Source organism: Corythoichthys intestinalis, chromosome 1 (genome assembly GCF_030265065.1).
Source record: "Corythoichthys intestinalis isolate RoL2023-P3 chromosome 1, ASM3026506v1, whole genome shotgun sequence".
NCBI classification, from domain to species: domain Eukaryota; kingdom Metazoa; phylum Chordata; class Actinopteri; order Syngnathiformes; family Syngnathidae; genus Corythoichthys; species Corythoichthys intestinalis.
The window spans coordinates 3,422,561-3,435,228 of record NC_080395.1 but is presented as its reverse complement, the minus strand read 5'-3'; the positions used below and the strand labels follow the sequence as shown (position 1 = coordinate 3,435,228).

General features: G+C 40.9%; 1 protein-coding gene across 4 annotated transcripts in view; it reads left to right on the top strand.

Annotated features, from left to right (window-relative positions):
- LOC130916329 (major histocompatibility complex class I-related gene protein-like) overlaps positions 1 to 11,093 on the top strand; it is a 28,960-nt gene extending 17,867 nt beyond the window's left edge. For 2 of the 4 annotated variants that reach the window (XM_057837169.1, XM_057837251.1), the window contains exons 2-7: positions 396 to 411; positions 514 to 659; positions 742 to 1,029; positions 6,889 to 7,197; positions 7,638 to 7,766; positions 7,856 to 11,093. In XM_057837169.1, the coding sequence (XP_057693152.1) occupies positions 396 to 411; positions 514 to 659; positions 742 to 1,029; positions 6,889 to 7,197; positions 7,638 to 7,766; positions 7,856 to 7,920 (953 nt within the window). In that variant the 3' untranslated portion in view covers positions 7,921 to 11,093. Of the gene's footprint in view, positions 1 to 395; positions 660 to 741; positions 1,030 to 6,888; positions 7,198 to 7,637; positions 7,767 to 7,855 lie in introns of all 4 variants that reach the window. The other 2 variants (XM_057837020.1, XM_057837095.1) reach the window with 1 other exon arrangement.
- Positions 11,094 to 12,668: the final 1,575 nt, after the last annotated feature.

Genomic DNA, 12,668 nt, shown 5'->3' with positions numbered 1-12,668 from the left:
GCCTGAAATGTGGCGAAAGGTTGCAAGATTCAAGGGGGCCGAATACTTTTGCAAGGCACTGTATATTGTTCTAATCATTTGTTTCAGATGTACTCTACTTAGAATTAGTTTGGTGTTCAAAAAGTCTTTTTTTAAAACTTGAGTCTTGAAAAAGAGGGGGTCGTCTTATAATCAGGGCCGTCTTATAATCGGGCCAATACAGTAATTGCCATAAATGTGATCGCGAACTAAAATGAGTTTGACAACCGTGCTGTGTATGAAAACAGGCCATTCATTAAAGGTGCGCCTTATAGTACCGAATATGCGGTCAAGGCTTTGAGCATTGGCATAAGATGTCATTTCCGAAAATGATTTTTAACCTTTTAATCTCCTGTTTTTTTTTCTCTTTCTTTCAGTGCTTCACTCACTGAGGTATTGTATAACAGCATCTACGCAAATTAATAATCGACCAGACATCCTTTATGACATTTATGTCGACGGAGTTTTAATTTTGCACTATGACAACAACAACAGGAAAGTGGAATTACGATACGATTTTGTAAACGAAGCCATAGCAAATGATCCAATCTTAAATCATTTGGGAGACTTTGCTGCGGAACGAGAGACGTTGGCCAAAACTCTCATGGAAAAAATCAGAATCGCCGACAACATAACCGAGGGTATGATGTCATCAAACGTTTTGAGGTTTGTCGGGACGAGGTCGGGTTTCACTTTGCTTTCCGAATCTTGTTTTTCCCTCAGGGGTTCATTGTGGTCAATTGACATTTGGCTGTAAATGGAATGCCGAGAATGAGGAGACTGACGGTTGGGAACGGTACAGTTATGATGGAGAAGATTATGCCTCTTTGGACGTGGCGACAGAGAGCTGGACCATAGCCAACAGAAAGTCAAGACAGTATTTCATTGCTACTCTCAACTTGGAACATGACGAGGGTCCAAGAAAATACAGGAAGTATTTCTACACTGAAAAGTGTCTCAGTCAGTTGAAGACGTTCCTGGAGTATGGACAGGACTTCTATAAAAGAGCTGGTATGGATATACAGTGTATGAAAAAGTATCTGAAACTTTTGGAATTTCTCACATTTCTGCATAAAATGCCATTCAAATGCTATCCGAACTTTGTCAAAATCCCACAGATGAAAAAATAGTGTCTGCTTGAACTAAAATCACCTAAACATTTATAGGTTTTCATATTTGAATGAGGATAGTATGCAAACAATGACAGAGAGGGGGAAAGTAAGTACCGTAATTTTCGGACTATAAGCCGCAGTTTTTTTCCCATAGTTTGGGTGCGACTCATACTCAGGAGAGATTTATGTGTAAAATTATTAACACATAATGTTATCATTTAACATTTTATTTTGGTGTTTTGGAATGACACTGATGGTTTGGTAAACTTGTTAGCATGTTCTTTATGCTATAGTTGTCTGAATAACTCTTAATAACCTAAACAGAATTACCCAAGAAGTGAATGACGAATTAGGCAAGCTACAAGAATGGTTCAATGCCAATAAACTGTCACTAAAGCTTAGTAAAACTAAATGTATGCTATTTGGCAAAAAAGGACTGAAAGAACATCTACACATTCAAGAAAACCAGGTGGCTATTGAACGTGTTAGAGAACACAAGGTATAATACTTGATGATTCATTAACATGGAATGCACATAAAAGACAACTGAAAAATAAATTAGCTTGGAGCGTCTCCATCCTTTACAGAGCTCAAAATGTACTAGATCACAGGGCCCTCCAAATAATTTATAGTAAAGTTGCACCGATACCAGTATCGGCAGGGGGCGCCGCTCCGGCCCGAATTGGTGGTATCGGTATCGACGAGTACCAACATTTAGGGCGCCGATACCATCTACTGGCATCACTTGAACGCAAATGAACTGTCCTCCCCACATGAGCTAACTTCCCAAATCCCGATGCATGAAATCGTTATGTCTTTGTCTTGAAAATACCAAACGAAATATACACCTTCGTCTATAATATTAAGGATGTTCATTACAACGCATATCCGCGATGTTACACTCCTCATCTAACATGGCATTGACAAACGATTAGCATGCGTGAGCTAGCGCCTGCTGTTATAGCAACGATGGGATCAGAAATGTTAAGACCGTGACAGACTAAGCAAACTCATGGTTTCATGATGAACAATGAGTGGCAAATTAAGAGCGCCGTATTTCAAACTCGTCCTGTTTATGAAAATCGATTGTCATATGCTGGTGTTGGGCAATAATGAGCGGAAGTGACTTCTGTGGCCAGAAAACACTCAAGCGCGCACACTAGATATCATCAAATAGCAACCTAGAAGTCCCTTGTTATATCCCATGCACTCTCGCGCGCACACGCTAGATATAATCAAATAGCAACCTAGATGTGCTACATTAGATCCCATGCCATTAGCTGCGTGAGCCCAAAGCGACGCGTAGTCCATATACTACATTGATGAATGAGAAACCGCCATTACTAAATGGAAGTTAAGCAGGCCAAATCAATCCATACCAGTGACTATAGATAATGCTGCAAATACTGTTAATTCAGTACATGTTACAGATGGATTCCGACCACAAATAGGATGTTTTGCTTATATGGTAAATATAGCTGCTAAAAGAGCTGCAGCAATACACAGTGTGCCCCACTTCACAAACAGTAAAGATTGTTCTCCGCACTTTCATACAAAATTTCTTCAGATCAGTAAGAAGTAAGCACATAAATATTATGCACTAAAATGCTTGTTTAGATAATGGCACTGTTATTTTTGCTTGTTAGCAACTAATAAAAAAACAACAACAACAAAAATAATAACGGCTGTATTTTCTGTTCCAGAGCATTAAATGTATTGAATTGTATCGAAATCGTACCGAACCGTGACTTAACTGTATCATTGCATCCATTATACATACATACACACACATATATATGTATATATATATATATATATATATACATGTATGTATATACATGTATATACATATATATATACACGTACATATGTATATACATATATACGTGTGTATATATATATGTATATATATATATATATATATATATATATATATATATACCGTATATAAGTACAGTGGGGACAACAAGTATTTGGTTTTCCCACTTGCAAAGCATGTAGAGGTCTGAAACCTTGTTTGCTATTACAGATACCAAACGTTTCCTGTAGTCCTTGACAAGGTTTGCACACACTGCAGCAGGGATTTTGGCCCACTCCTCCATGCAGATCTTCTCCAGAGCCTTCAGGTTTCGGGGCTGCTGCCGGGCAACACGGATTTTCAGCTCCCTCCATAGATTTTCTATCGGGTTCAGATCTGGTGACTGGCTAGGCCACTCCAGGACCTTAAGATGCTTCTTACGGAGCCACTCTTTAGTTGCCTTGGCTGTGTGCTTTGGGTCGATGTCATGCAAGACCCAGCCACGACCCATCTTCAGGGCACTCACTGAAGGAAGGAGGTTGTCAGCCAAGATCTGGCAATACATAGCCCCATCCATCCTCCCCTCTTACCGGTGCAGTCGTCCTGTACAGAGAAGCAGCCCCCAAAAATGATGTTTCCTCCTCCATGTTTCACGGTTGGGATGGTGTTCTTGGGGTTGTACTCATTCTTTGTCCTCCAAACACGACGAGCCGAGTTTAGACCAAAAAGTTCAATTTTGGTCTCATCCGACCATATGACCTTCTCCCATTGCTCCTCTGGATCATCCAGATGGTCAGTGGCAAACTTCAGACAGTGAGTCTTTAGCAGACACGTTAGGGTTCTTTTTTACCTCTCTGAGTATTTTACACTGAACTCTTGCCGTCATCTTTGGTAGACGGCGGCCACTCCATGGGAGAGAAGCAACAGTGCCAAACTCCCTCCATTTGTAGACAACTTCTCTGACTGACGATTGATGAACATCTAGACTTTTAGAGATGATTTTGTATCCAAAGGGAAGTGACCCATTAAGGTCCAAAATCAACAGGAAGTGATATGTAAATACCCAAAACCAATAGGAAGCGACCTGTAAATGCCCCAGATCAAAAGGAAGTGACCTGTAAATGTCAGAAATCAACAGGAAGTGACCATTCAATGCCCCGAAATCAACAGGAAGCGACCTGTAAATGCCCGAAATTAACTTGAAATTACCTTTAAATGCAAAAAAAATCAACAGGAAGCGACCTGTAAATACCCGAAATGAACTTTAAATTACTTGTAAATGCCCTAAAATCAAGAGGAAGCGACCTGTAAATGCCCCAAAATCAAAGGGAAGTGACCCGTAAAGGTCCAAAATCAACAGGAAGTGACATGTAAATACCCAAAACCAACAGGAAGCGACCTGTAAATGCCCAAATTAACTTGAAATGACCTGTAAATGCAAAAACCACACAGGCAGTGATCTGTAAATGCCCCCAAATCAACAGGAAGCTACCTGTAACTTCCCAAAATGAACTTTAAATTACTTGTAAATGCCCTAAAATCAACAGTAAGCTGTCAGGAATGCAGGCAGGCAGGTGGACCCAAATGCAGGGAAAGGGAGACGAGGCAGGTAGACGGTGTAAAAATGATTTAATTAGCGCAAGCAAAAAACAAAGAATCAACAAATAATGTGGAGATCCCAAAAAACGCAGCAGACAAAACTCAGGTCACTAACAAAAGGCTGGGTATCAAAAACTTACTGAGGCGAACACGAGGGCTTGGAGAAAACTTGCGAGAACAGGTCCGGACGTGCACATGGACATTGACGATGACGCAACAAGGAGTGGAAAGAAACCGGGTGCTTATATACGCACACGCAGACAAGGGGTAACGACACAACGAGGAACAGCTGGGTAACACAGGAGGATGCAGTTGGAGGATAACCTAGGAGAAGGCACTACAGGTGAAAACAATGGGCAATCACAGGGACAAGTCACACTAGGAAAAAAACAACACAAAACCTCACATAAGCGACTTGTAAATGCCCCAAAATCAATGGGAAGTGGCCCGTTGAGGTCCAAAATCAACTGGAAATGATATGTACAGTGCCTTGCAAAAGTATTTGGCCCCCTTGAACCTTGCAACCTTTCGCCACATTTCAGGCTTCAAACATAAAGATATAAAATTTTAATTTTTTTGTCAAGAATCAACAACAAGTGGGACACAATCGTGAAGTGGAACAAAATTTATAGGATAATTTAAACTTTTTTAACAAATAAAAAACTGAAAAGTGGGGCGTGCAATATTATTTGGCCCCCTTGCGTTAATACTTTGTAGCGCCACCTTTTGCTCCAATTACAGCTGCAAGTCGCTTGGGGTATGTTTCTATCAGTTTTGCACATCGAAAGACTGACATTCTTGCCCATTCTTCCTTGCAAAACAGCTCGAGCTCAGTGAGGTTGGATGGAAAGTGTTTGTGAACAGCAGTCTTCAGCTCTTTCCACGGATTCTCGATTGGATTCAGGTCTGGACTTTGACTTGGCCATTCTAACACCTGGATACGTTTATTTTTGAACCATTCCATTGTAGATTTGGCTTTATGTTTTGGATCATTGTCCTGTTGGAAGATAAATCTCCGTCCCAGTCTCAGGTCTTGTGCAGATACCAACAGGTTTTCTTCCAGAATGTTCCTGTATTTGGCTGCATCCATCTTCCCGTCAATTTTAACCATCTTCCCTGTCCCTGCTGAAGAAAAGCAGGCCCAAACCATGATGCTGCCACCACCATGTTTGACAGTGGGGATGGTGTGTTCAGGGTGACGAGCTGTGTTGCTTTTACGCCAAACATATCGTTTTGCATTGTGGCCAAAAAGTTCAATTTTGGTTTCATCTGACCAGAGCACCTTCTTCCACATGTTTGGTGTGTCTCCCAGGTGGCTTGTGGCAAACTTTAAACGAGACTTTTTATGGATATCTTTGAGAAATGGCTTTCTTCTTGCCACTCTTCCATAAAGGCCAGATTTGTGCAGTGTACGACTGATTGTTGTCCTATGGACAGACTCTCCCACCTCAGCTGTAGATCTCCGCAGTTCATCCAGAGTGATCATGGGCCTCTTGGCTGCATCTCTGATCAGTTTTCTCCTCGTTTGAGAAGAAAGTTTGGAAGGACGGCCGGGTCTTGGTAGATTTGCAGTGGTCTGATGCTCCTTCCATTTCAATATGATGGCTTGCACAGTGCTCCTTGAGATGTTTAACGCTTGGGAAATCTTTTTGTATCCAAATCCGGCTTTAAACTTCTCCACAACAGTATCTCGGACCTGCCTGGTGTGTTCCTTGTTTTTCATAATGCTCTCTGCACTTTAAACAGAACCCTGAGACTATCACAGAGCAGGTGCATTTATACGGAGACTTGATTACACACAGGAGGATTCTATTTATCATCATCGGTCATTTAGGACAACATTGGATCATTCAGAGATCCTCACTGAACTCTTGAAGTGAGTTTGCTGCACTGAAAGTAAAGGGGCCGAATAATATTGCACGCCCCACTTTTCAGTTTTTTATTTGTTAAAAAAGTTTAAATTATCCAATAAATGTTGTTCCACTTCACGATTGTGTCCCACTTGTTGTTGATTCTTGACAAAAAAATTAAATTTCATATCTTTCTGTTTGAAGCCTGAAATGTGGCGAAAGGTTGCAAGATTCAAGGGGGGCGAATACTTTTGCAAGGCACTGTAAATACCCCAAACCAACAGCAAGTGACCTGTAAATGCCCTCGATCAAAAGGAAGTGACCTGTAAATGTCCGAAATCAACAGGGAGGGACTGTAAACGCCCCTGTGTCAACAGAAAAGGACCTGTCCCCTATTGACAAAATGATCCCATTTCACAGCAGAAGAAACGGGAGAGTCTGTTTTTCTGTTTATAAGTTGTTTTTTAGAATGATTTCCTGACCAATGTATCGCTCCCCATTTCCTGTGCAGAGCTTCCTAAGGTTTCCCTCCTCCAGAAGACACCATCTTCGCCGATCACGTGCCACGCAACAGGTTTCTATCCTAACACGGCAGATCTCTTCTGGAGGAAAGACGGCGAACAGCTCCACATGGACGCGGACTATGGCGAAATTCTTCCGAACCACGACAGAACCTTCCAGATGACCGCGAATCTTAAAGTGAACGTAACGGCCGAGGTGGAAGGCCACTACGAATGTGTCTTTCAGCTCTCAGGTGTCAAGGATGACATTGTCATCAAGCTGGATGAAAGAAAAATCCTGAGCAATCTACGCATTGAAAGTGAGTCACTTCACATTCCTTTGGGGACATTATTGAGTCACTTCCTTTTTAGTGAACCAAATTCAACAGGAAGGGACCTGAAAATGCCCCCAAATCAACAAGACGTGACCTGTAAATGCACAATATCAACAGGAAGTGGCCCGTAAATGCCCAAAATCAACATGAAATGATGTGAAATGCCCCAAAAATGAACTAATTGCCTGCCACTGACGGCCATGGACGTCCAATCTGTTTGAAGTGGGAGGGATGGCAGCAAATGAACGAATGCCACTTAGAACTGATTGGACGTCTAATAGGAATAAACTCATCTAACCTTCCAGCAGAAGGATGAAAACAGACATGATTGGATGTTTGTCCTGATCAATGGCAATTGAAGTGTTATAATAATAGTAACAAAATCCCCATTGACTGTATCGTATTTTCATTCTCGTTTCGTGAAGACGAAAAACAGAAGAAGGTCGCCATCGCCACAGCCGTCCCATTGGCTGTCCTTGGGCTGGTGGTCATCATCGTGGCCGTAGTCTTCGTCAAGTGTCGTAAACGCATTCCAGGCGATTACGCGCCACCTCGTAAGTCATTTCGCATCTTTTTTAAGCAGAATTTTAAAAGCCTCTTTCAAATGCACTTCCTTCACGAGTATGACTTTTTGTTCTCGCAGCTGTTGAAATGTCGAACTCGGAAAGGGCGAGAGAGAACGGGAACACGATGGGATCTGAAATTTAAAGACATGCCACAAGAAAGACCCTTGGCCATTCAATGGAATACTGAAAAGGACCGTTTCAGATTTGACAACACCACAAAGAGTCAACCAGCAACACGGCGAGGCATATTATCAACTGTTGCATTCATCCAGACAATTAGACCCGAGTCACAGGGACTCGGACTTGAGTCGCAAATTTAATGACTCGCAACTGCACTCGGACTCATAAAAAAAAAAAAAAAAACAGACTCGGAATTGACTCACTTGAGCTCGGAGGGTCCAAGACTCTACTTGGCTTCTAAGGCAATAACTCAAGACTCAACTGTACTTGACTCGTGGGACAATGACTTGAGACTCGACAAGCTGACTAGAAAAACATGACTCTTCGATTGGTTCCTACCTGCCAGGGATCCACTTGGCCACGTTGGTCGCTCTTGCCATGCCTTCACGGAACAACCCGTGACTGGACTTGACTGGACTCGACAACCTTTTGACTTGACACGACTCATCTGTACAACTTTGTGTCTCGAGTGTGACCTCAAGACTGGACTTGACTGGACTCGATATAACCTTATGACTCGACTTGACTGAACTCGACATAACCTTATGACTCGAGTTCACAAAACTCGACATAACCTTATGACTCAACTTGACTCGTGAGACAATGACTCGAGACTCCACGAGCTCACTCAAAAAACTTAATCGCAGATTTGTTCCTACCAGCCAGTGATCCTCATGGTCACTTTGACCGCTCTTGCCATGCCCTCGCGGAACAACCTGTGACTCGATTTGACTCAATTCGACATAACCTTATGACTCAACTTGACTCAAAAGAAAATGACTCGAGACTCAACAAGCTGACTCAAAAACTCTTATTTATAGATTTGTTCCCACCTGCCAGTGTCCTGCTTGGTCACTTTGGCTGCTCTCGCCATGCCCTCATGGAACAACCTGTGAATTGATTTGACTCAACTAACATGACCTTATGACTCAACTTGACTCATAAGAAAATGACTCGAGACTTGACAAGCTGATTTTAAAAGCTTTAATCATAGATTTTTTTTCTTACCTGCCAGTGATCAGCTTGCTCACTTTGGCCGCTCTCACCATGCCCTCGCGAAACAACCTGTGGCTAGATTAGACTCAACTCAACATAACCTTAAGACTCAACTTGACTCGTGAGACAATGAGTCGAGACTCGAGAAGCTGACTCATAAAACTCTTAATCATAGATTTGTTCCTACCTATCAGTGTCCCGCTTGGTCACTTTGGCCGCTCTCGCTATGCCCTCGTGAAACAATCTGTGACTCGAATTGACTCAACTCGACATAACTTTATGACTCAACTTGACTCGTAAGAAAATGAATTTTGACTTGACACGACTCGTCTTTACAACTTTGTGTCTCGAGTTGATATGACCTCAAGACTCAACTCGACATAACGTTATGACTCGACTCAACTTGACTGAACTCGACATAACCTTATGACTCAACTTGACTCGTACAAAAATGACTCGAGACTCCACCAGCTCACTCAAAAAAATTTTAATCTTAGATTTGTTCCTACCTGCCAATGATCCACTTGGTCACTTTGGCCGCTTTCGCCACGCCCTCATGGAACAACATCCTGTGACTCGATTTGACTCAACTCATCATAACCTTATGACTCAACTTGACTCATGAGATAATGACTCGAGACTCGACAAGCTGACTCAAAAAACTTGAATAGTAGATTTTTTTCTTACCTGCCAGTGATCCACTTGATCACTTTGGCCGATCTTGCCGTGCCCTCACTAAGCAACACATAACTTGACTTTAGACAACCTTTTGACTTGGCTCGACTTGACACGACCTCGAGACTCGACTCGAAATAACCTCATGACTCAACTTGACTCCTGAGACAATAACTCAAGACTCGACAAGCTGACCCGAAAAACTTAGATTGGTTCACGGAACAACCTGTGACTCGACTTGACTCAACTCAACAACCTTTTGACTTGGCAGGACTCGTATTTACAACCTTGTGGCTCGACTTCACATGACCTTATGACTGGACTCGACAAAACCTTATAACTAAATTTGATTTGACTCGTGAGACAATGAATCGAGACTCCACAAACTGACATGAAAAACCTGGATTGTAGATTGGTTCCCACCTGCCAGTGATTTGCTTGGTCACCTTGGCCGCTCTTTCCATGTCCTCAAGGAACAACCCATAACTCGACTTGACTCGACAACCTTTTGGCTTGACACAACTCGTCTTAACAACCTTGTAGCTCGACTCGTCATAACATTATGACTTGACTCAACTTGACTTAATATAAACTTAAGACTAACCTTGATTGACTCAAGACTCAACAAGCTGACTCAAAAAACCTGGATCGTAGATTGGTTCCTACCTGCCAGTGATTCGCTTGGTCACCTTGGTCGCTCTCTCCATGCCCTCACGGAACAACCCATAACTCGACTTGACTCGACAACCTTTTGACTTGACACGACTCGATATTACAACCTTGTGGCTCGATTTGACATATTGTTGCCATTTTTAGGCAAAGAATTCATGTTAGGTCACTTCCATGTCATTTTTAAGCTACTTACAAGCACACGTTCTGTAAATTTTGGATCAGTTACTTTGCTTTGTCGTGCATTTCCGTGCTACTTCCTTTTGGTTTTTGGTCACTTCATTGTTAACACATTGGCTGTCATTGACCATGCTGGGGATCCAATCCATTTTGACCGGGAGACAGCGAATGAACGAATGAACCGCGTTCACGAAAGTGAGCCACATTGTGTGAGCCTTCGATCACGCAAATCTACGTTTTGACAGCACCAATGTGATTTTGTGTCTACACCGGGTTTGTACAGATCCTTGAAATCCTTGAAAATGCTTGTTTTTACCGTGGTGTTTTGAAGGTTTAAAACATGCTTGAAGTTTGCATAAAGTCCTTGAGAATGCTTGAAAGTGTTAGGTTCTCACTGTGTTCTCAGCACCTTTTCTACTTTCAATTTTTCGTGCCTTCGTAGAACAATTTGGAAGACATTTGCGTACTTATGAGAAGGTATCATATTTTATTTTGGTTTCATTGTAAAATAAATAAATAAATAAATAAAAAAACATTGGGATATTGTTAAGGGAAATTGGTCTTGAAAGCAGTGTTGTTTTTGGCTGATATTTTAATTTCCATCTTAATTTTCCTCTTTCGGACATTAATACTTACAGTGGGGCAAATAAGTATTTAGCCAACCACTAATTGTGCAAGTTCTCCCACTTGCAAAGATTAGAGAGGCCTGTAATTGTCAACATGGGTAAAATCAATTTTGCCACATGGTAAAAAAATTATGCCACAAACCAAAATCCATTTTGACACATGTCAAAATACATGTTGCCACATGGCAAAAAAATGCCACATTGCAAAATCAATTTCGCCACAGAGCAAAAAATGCCACATGAAAAAAATCCATTTTGACACATGTGAAAATACATTTTGCCACATGGCAAAATCCTTTTTGCCACATGTCAAAAAAAAAAAAAAAAAATGCCGCATGGCAAAATCAATTTTGCCACATGACAAAAAAAAAACAACAACAAACTGTCATATGGCAAAATCCATTTTGCCAAATGACAAAATCCATTTTGCCAAAAGGCAAAATGGATTTTGCCAAACGGCAAAAAAATATGCCAAATGGCAAAATCCTTTCGCCGCATGGCTAAAAAAAAATGCCACACGGCAAAATCCATTTTGACACATGACAAAACAAAACAACAAACTGTCATATGGCAAAATCCATTTTGCCAAATGGCAAAATTTATTTTGCCAAACGGCAAAAAAATATGCCACAACCCAAAGTCCAGTTTGACACATGTGAAAATACATTTTGCCACATGGCAAAAAATGCCACATGGCAAAATCAATTTTGCCACATGGCAAAAAAAAAAAAAAAAAAAATGCCACAAACCAAAATCCATTTTGACACATGTTAAAATACATTTTGTCACATGGCAAAAAAAAAATAAACACATGGTAAAATCCATTTTGACACATATGAAAATACATTTTGCCAAATGGCAAAAAATGCCATATGGCAAAATAACATGCCACAAACCAAAATCCATTTTGACATATGTGAAAATACATTTTGCCAGTGGCAAAATCAACTTTGCAAGATGGAAAAAAAAAAAAAAAAAAAATATATATATATATATATATATATATATATATATATATATATGCCACATGGCAAAATCATGGCAAAGTCAATTTTGCCACATGGCAAAAGAAGGCCACATGGCAAAGTCATGGCAAAATTAATTATGCCACATGGCAAAAAATGCCAAATGGCAAATTCCTTTCGCCCCATGGCTAAAAAAATGCCACATGCCAAAATCCATTTTGACACATATGAAAATACATTTTGCCACATGGCAAAAAATGCCACATGGCAAAATAATATGCCACAAACCAAAATCCATTTTGACACATGGCAAAATCCATTTTGACACATGGCAAAAAAAATGCCACATGGCAAAATCCTTTCGCCAAAAGGCAAAAAATAAATTGGATAAAATTGGATTTTGCCACGTGGCAAAATTGATTTTGCCACGTGGCAAAATCCAATTTTGCCAGGCGGCAAAAAAAAACCAAAAAAAACAAAAACAGCCACATGGCAAAATCCTTTCGCCACATGGCAAAAAAATAAATGCCAGATGCCAAAATCCATTTTGACACATGTGAAAACACATTTTGCTACATGGCAAAATCATTTTTGCCACA